General features: G+C 36.5%; 1 protein-coding gene across 3 annotated transcripts; it reads right to left on the bottom strand.

The window, feature by feature from the left end:
- Positions 1–1,147: 1,147 nt before the first annotated feature.
- Positions 1,148–4,181, bottom strand: LOC115760447. Of its 3 annotated transcripts, XR_004017656.1 has the most exons (3): positions 3,614–4,181; positions 2,932–3,549; positions 1,148–2,873 (listed from the first exon to the last, which is right to left on the bottom strand). XR_004017656.1 is itself a non-coding variant. In XM_030701760.1 (2 exons), exons 1-2 carry the CDS (start codon positions 4,022–4,024, stop codon positions 3,148–3,150), a joined length of 813 nt encoding a protein of 270 aa, XP_030557620.1. In that variant the 5' UTR covers positions 4,025–4,181; the 3' UTR covers positions 1,148–3,147. The 3 variants fall into 3 exon arrangements, 2 of the variants coding, with proteins under 2 accessions (XP_030557620.1, XP_030557621.1); XM_030701760.1 differs by having other exon boundaries at positions 1,148–3,549; XM_030701761.1 differs by having other exon boundaries at positions 1,148–3,546; positions 3,614–4,176.
- Positions 4,182–7,674: the final 3,493 nt, after the last annotated feature.

Here is a 7,674-nt window from a genome sequence, read left to right as displayed (position 1 = left end):
AGCCCACTTGGTCATTGTACCTTTTGTATGAATGAGTGTTTGTGTGTATTTCAACACTCATTATTACAACAAGATGTGAACGATATAACGAATTTAATAAGGGAATTCTCGACAGATAACACCACAAACGTCTAAAGAGTAATGGCCATTTATAGGGAAGATATGGATTATAGAAGAATCGGATACTGTGCTGGACGCGTACAATACCTCAATAAATTAGAAAACCATCTCCAAGTGTCTAACAGAACATTACGCCGATAAGCAAGATTTAAAAACTCTCGAGTATCAGATGTTCTCACTGACACAGGGTCGTCTATCTGTTACAGAATTTGACGAAATGGTACAGCACATGTTGTGTTTGATACTTAATCAGATAAGCGTAAACGCCAGAAATAGTAAGTGAAATAAGCCTTGGACACTTTCGTGAGGTCTACATTTCGATTTATCTCGACTCCTGGGTATAATGGTGCTTAGTAGAGAACCAATAATTGAAAAATTGTATACTTAAAATTAGGCAACAACCGACACCTTTCCCACCTGGACATTTTAGAGTTCGCCATAATTCGAAGTACCAACCAACTAAAATTATACAAAGCAATAGTTCTGGACAGTGAAGGAACTTTAATTTAACTGGAGAGTACTCAACCAACAATAGCACTCGCTCCCAAACCGGAGAACAATTACGGACCGGTACTCGATCCTTGAAATCAGAGAAATAATCGCACAATTGGGCGACAACAAATATTTGACTGAGTTCGATATGAAGAGCGGGTTTTCCCAAATTCCAGTCAAAGAAAAAACGATGAAAAACATTACTTTCAGCATTTTATTTATTAATGGACAACAAAAATGAGTGTCTTCTCTAATTATTTAACATATCAAATTATAAAAATTTAATCCTAATTAGAACACATAATTTTCTAATAGCATCACCGACCGATGGAGGTATTTTATTTGCCCGTTCGGCCAGTTATGCCCCCACATCTCAGATAATTTTGTCAGTGGCGTTATTAGAGTTTACAGGTAAGAAGGAAGGTGTTATTAGACAAAATAGTGTTATTAAGTAAATATTAAAAATAATCATAATTTACTATACTATTTTAAAAAATACATAAAAAAGAAAAAAGTTTTTAATAAAGTAAGGAAATTTAAACTATAGTGTTAAGTAGATAAGAAAAATAGATAGTGATAGTAAATCACCGACCCGATGGGAGAAGTTTATAGCCTGTCCAGCAAGCTGTACCCCTACTCATAGCTGGGAATGGTCAGTGAGTTCCCGAAAGTATCATGAAAGCCACGATTTTATTAGAAGTAGAGATAGTTTTGTGGAGAAAACATGGGAAAAATTTGAAATTGCTTCTGAACTGAATCAATACAATTGTCTATCGTTATACTTCGGAGACCAGATGCAAGAGCAGTGTTCAAGGATCGGGCGAACAGAAGAGATGTATAGCAGTTTGGTTATAAGAGGATCGTTCAACTCTTTAGACTAACTTTTAATGAATCCAAGTATACCTTTGGCCCTATCGGCGAAGGAAGAACAGCACCTAGATCATTAATTGTTGGTAGTCGCTGCAATGAAGTTTTGTGGATTCTATAACTGACAAAAAAAAGGTGTAGTATGATTGAATGTCATAAAAATACACTTTGATCGATTTAGATGCAACGTCAAAGTTGCATAACGTGCAAACCATCTTGTAGACCAAAGTGATGCAGTCCGCATCGTCTGCATAAACATCTGGCAAAATAAAATTAATTCATTTGTAACAAAGTGCAACGGATCAAATCTGGAGATTATAGATTTTTAGCGTGGCGTTAATATTTAATAATTTTATAGCTTCGCTTCGAATATTGAAGCAAAACAAATACAAATACAAATAATTATTCGCAGCGACACAAAAAAATTAAGATTTATACCACAATTTCTTATCCTTTTAGTGGATCGCCCAAATTCTTCTGTTGCGCTGACCAAAACCGCCCGCTTAATAATAATGGAATTTGCATAATTATGCCTCTATTTTGGCTTATGGCTGCGCCTTTGACATACACACATTCGCCAAAATGCGCATTTAACCCAACAACACCATCGATAACGCCTCGCACATCATTTTCAGCTGCAGCAAACACAGAGGCAATCGACAAAATTCCCATCCATTAACCAAGCACACCACATGTACGATTTTTTCCAAAAAGAGAATAACACTGCATATCGGGAATTAACAAAATTTCTAAATTTTAGCATCACCTTATAAGACAACAATCAAGTCAAATTTCCGACTTGGCAATTTCTGCCGTAAGCTGGCGGCCAAATAACCCCAGTTATCGCCTGACTCATTGCAAGTATTTAATTAGTTTGTTCATATAGGTAAATTGATTAATAGCAGTCGGCAAGTCCAATATTACGATTCCGAGACGATCGCGGCCACGGAATCACAGAGTTGTGGTTTAGTGTTTACTTTTGTTAAATTATGCACAGCATACAATACAATCCCGATTACAGTTATAATTACAGATACCATCTTTAACCATTTTAAACAGGTTCAGGGTATAAGAAACAAACAAAACAAATGTAATCAAAACTCGCTGGTTAACGTAAAATCAGCTACGTTTTTATTTGCCTAAATTTGTTTACTTGAGCACCCTTTATTAATAACTGCAATTCCGTGCTAGAATTAAGATAATAATTTATGTATTCGAACGTTTAGTAAAGCCCATCCTTTAACAATAGAGGCTTTTAGGTCCTTCAAACTTCTTGTATTGCTTCCCATTTGCATAAACTAAAAAAAGCTTGTGTGCGCAATACCGTGTGCATGAGAGCGTTATCGTGCTGAAACAACTGTGTGCAAAATATTCTTCTCCAAAATGGATCGATTCTGAAATTGGGAGCTCAAAATAATATTCTGCATTCATGCTATGCATCACGAAACGTACGTCATGGTATCCAAACAAAGCATCGCAAGAGATCCACCGTTAAAGTTCCTTGACAGAGAATTTTTGCTCACCGTTTTTTTTTTTTATCGTTCAAGAATTTGTTGTATTGGTGTAGTGTTTTTTACTGTGAACTTATTTCTTTGTTAACGCAAAGTCATTGCATGTCCTTTTTTATTTTGAAATCAATAGATATAGGCGAATTCAATTGACGCTTGTTTACTCTTTGTCATCTTCTTCACCTACTTCTAACATAACTTGCATAATTTTGCGTTTGAGTTTTTTTCGAGAAATTGAAGAGTTCAAATTGCGCAACTCAGTTGCTATTAATTCACCAAATGCATCCCACTGATCCCGAATACTTGAATGTCTGGATTCCGATAGCGCCACACAACTTTGTCCTCCACTCTGAATGAAACTTGGAGAACCACAGTACGTTTTTATTGAAGAACTCCGTTGTACTTCACAAGATCCTTGTACTTTTGTATTGGCGTCAGTTGTGTCCTTGCAACTTAATATTTGTAGCTGTATAATATCCTCAAGCTGGTTTTCTATAGTGGAAAGTTGAGGTTCTGTGTTATCGTTGAAGGTTGAAATACTATGTCTTTTTACCACTTTCTGCTAACAAAAAAAACGTATTCAAGAATTTACTTATTTATCTGGTTTGGAAATAAAAATGAATAACCTTGATTTGTGGTTGATGATAGCCAGGCCGAGGTTCAATAAAAGGTCGCAAAAACATCAACGTTTCAAAGTGCTCCCAGCGGCGTGTTTTTGGTGATACAACTTTTTTTCCTCCCGTTTTTTCTAAGCGTGCTTCATACTTTTTCAATTCCGAATTAAACTGATTTCGTAGGTTGTGAACCTTTTTCCCATAGTCAATTTTTGAAATTTCGAGAGCTGTACATATGCGATTTATAGCTTTATTTCGACAACTTTTGTTTTTGTATAACTCCGAATAATGGTTCCACAAACAATCAGATGCACGATAGAGCTCAATTAGTTTGTAAATTTTTTCTCGTGTCCAAATGGTATGCTGACCACCTCTTCGTTTGACAGGTGTAGAACTTAAAACGGTTGTTGAATTGTGTGTCATTTTTCTTATGTAGTTAAACACGTTAAGGAAAAACAATATAGGCTCAGGAGCTGAAGTAAAACTTTCGACTTTCGTATTTACTTAAAAATAAAATAATAAACTGCATAAACTGTATATCCAAAATTAACATTATATTTGCGTGCGTCAAACTAGCAACGGTGACTTGGCGTCGACTTTTTGATCTTAGTTCCGGAGCTGGAATCACTCACTTTCATACGCAATTATTTGTGTTATTAAGCACACAACAAAAGAAAATTTATTGCTGAATGGTAAAAAATTAAATTGTTTATTGTCTACCTTCATATTTTTAATATAGTAAACCAAGGGGTTGCAAAATAAAGTTTTTAGCATTTTTAAACAACTTAAATCTAGGAAAATGTCCCCAAAAACCGCATTTGCACAATTTAAGCCTATAGTTTCACCTAGTCAATCGTAAATGTTTGTCTGAGCCGTTTTAATAATTTAAATGGCCCTATACGAACGCTTTTCCATTTTGTTAATACATGTCTTAAAGGGCTCTGGATAAATTTTCAACACATGGACGGTCCATTTTTTGAAAAAATCTATTTGAGCCAACAAGAAATAGTTCATTCATAAGGTATGTACATGTATAATGAACTGTTATTTTCAACGCGAACTGAGTTGGATTCAGTTAATTTTATGCTTTTTCACAGATAATTGCCCAAAATGCACAGCATGAGGCTCGATCATTCAATCATTTTGCTCCCTAATTCAAAAAAATGGTACAGTTTTTGTGGCAGCAAAAATAATGTGGCAGTCTTTAACAATATTTACAACGATACTTAATTACTCAAATTTTAGCGCAATAATAAAATATATGGCAATATTTATTTAATGTTGTGTAACAACACTATGTGGCTATATCAAATATTATATCCAATTAAACCTACATTCTGTATCTATTTTCACATATATGTATATATATTTATATTTTTTTTTTGCGTTTTACTTTGAGTATATTTATATATATTTTTTTACACAAAATTATTATATATATATATGTATATATATATATATATATAAATATATAAATGACAATATTTATTTATTTTTGTGTAAAAAAAAAACTAATGTGTGGCAATATTCATTAATTGTAGCGCCAACACCAAAAGCAGCACGCGTTCGTTTATAGTAATAAAGATTATTTGAAACGAGAAAGAAAGGCTATCTTCAGCACGCCGAAGATCTAATACCCTTGCAGACCCACCATTTTCATAATGATTATAGTGCTTTGCCCATATCTAAGAAGCACAGGCAAAATAGTTAATGCCGCGTTTGGTTAAGATATCTTGAAAAATAAAATGTTTTATCATACAACATATTAATTTTCGACCGATCGTTCCTATGGCAGCTATATGATATGGTGGTCCGATCTTAATATGATTTTGCAAAGTTTCACATATATATATCTTTAAAACTGAGAGACTAGTTCGCATAGAAACAGACAGACGGACAGGCGGATATGGCTATATATATATATATATATATATATATAATACCAAGGGTATAAAAAGAAAGTTCCTTTGACAGGGTCCGAACTCGCAACTAACCGCACTACTTGCCGCCGTCTCTACTCAACAGCCATACCAGCCACACAAAAAAATAATAGTTTCCCCGGTAGGTCTCGAACTCGTGACAGACAACACCATTTGCCACCGCCTCTACTCAACAGCCACACCAATAATTGAGTCTTCGTGAGAATAGAAACAATTAAAATAGTAGAAGAGAAAACAATACGCAATTATAATGCTGTTGATGAATACGAAGCAGACGCGCATGAACGTGTGTGTGTACATGCATACAGATATTCTTCGAATTGGCGCTGGAGCCGCAAACACGTGTTTCTTAACCGATCTTCATGAAATTTTCTACAGTATATCTTATTGTACAATAGAATATTTGTGTTTTTTCAAAGAGTCAATTGCTTAAATTAAATTGTGGCTTAAATTGGTTGGCAGTATAAGTTGGGTTATTAACTTGATTTATAGCTCTGCGGTGTTAGTGGGGAGGTGGCGATAGGTATAAAATGAAAGATACTTGATATATATATAATATTCTAGAAGCAACATATCTTGTTTGGTGACTCTAGCTCTTATTATTTATCCAATTTGCTCAAAAAACAGGATGTCGATATCGATTTTTATCGACTGCAGGGAAACGGAGTAAGTTATCGATTATCGGAAACAAACTCGATCTGTGCAGGCACTATGAGGACCTACAGCCTAAATTTCTCTAGCTCTTATAGGTTCTGATATCCTTGCGTTCATACATACGGTCAGACGGACGGAAGGACTGACTGACAGACGGACATGGCTAGATCGACTCGGCTATTGATGCTGATCAAGAATATATATACTCTATGAGGTCGAAGATGCTTCCTTCTGCCTGTTACATACATTTGGATTTTGCACAAATACAATGTACCCTTTATAGCCATATTAATGGATTCGGGGTGTAAAAATAGTTTTCCCGTTAGGGCTTGAGCTTGCGATAGACCGCACCACTTGCTATGCCTCTACTCAGCGGCCACACCAATTATTATTATTATTAAAACGAATTGTTAATAGTATTAGAAGCAAAAGCGCATGAATGTGTGTGTGTATATGTATACAGAAATTCTTGGAATATGCAATAGCTGCCCCATCCAATTGCGCAGTAAAACTTAACTTTGGTTATTTCTTAACTGTTCCTAATGAAATTGTGTATTGTGTATTCTCAAAGAGTCAATTGCATTAAAATTGTGGCTTAAATTGGTGGGCTGTTGTGCGCGGAGAGATGCGGCTTCATACTGAACGTTTGGCTTTCGATCCCGGACTTCGGTTGCCATTCTCAGCACTCTTATTCTCTCTGGGCATAACAAAATAGTCGCAGGCACCTTTGAGGCTCACTCGTTGCGATTTATCGTGTTTCGATTATTCTACTGTTTGATGAATCTATGGATTGTATGGTTAGTGGATCTATTTGTGTACTGGCCGTTCTGCCTCTTGAAATAAGGGTTCTTGCCCTGTCCACACTGGGAAATATTTCTGTTTCTTGCAGCTGCTCTTGCAGTCGCCCCTGTGGGCGTGGCTCAGGACGTCATCTTTCTACTTTCCCCCTAGCTAAGCTTGCCGCGAAAGCATACATGATAAGACTTTCCCTCCTGGGTTAGTGCCTGTGCCGTCGGCAAACCCGAAAGATTGGCCGCAAACAACACCTTGTTTAAACTGCGTATAAGTCCAAAAAATACTCGGAGCGCGTCACTCCAAATCAAAGTCATATCAATAGCCATATGGGCCTTGTTTGTAAGTATAGTTTTTTGTAACCTCATCGTAGTACTGTAGGATAGACAAGCCGCCCTGCCTAAGCGTGCCCATTTCCTGCGCGATCGCATGTATAGGGCGCTTGTCACTATACGTGAAGTCCAACCTTGCTATGAGCGTGTACTGGACCTCTACACCCAGGGACTCCGGAAAAGACTTGCAGCTGCGGCTTGTAAACTGTACCCCGTTGTCGCACACAAACATCTTGGGCACCCTGAACCTACTGAAAATACTCTCCAAAAAAACACTGTCTGCAAGTGCGCTACCGTAGCCCTCCTGACTGGGACCAGTACTACCCACTACGTGATAACGTCATAGAACACCATT

The sequence above is a fragment of the Drosophila novamexicana genome, unplaced genomic scaffold (assembly GCF_003285875.2).
Source record: "Drosophila novamexicana strain 15010-1031.04,08,12 unplaced genomic scaffold, DnovRS2.1 tig00000458-arrow-arrow-pilon, whole genome shotgun sequence".
Classification (NCBI taxonomy): domain Eukaryota; kingdom Metazoa; phylum Arthropoda; class Insecta; order Diptera; family Drosophilidae; genus Drosophila; species Drosophila novamexicana.
This window is presented reverse-complemented; position numbering and strand designations above follow the sequence as displayed.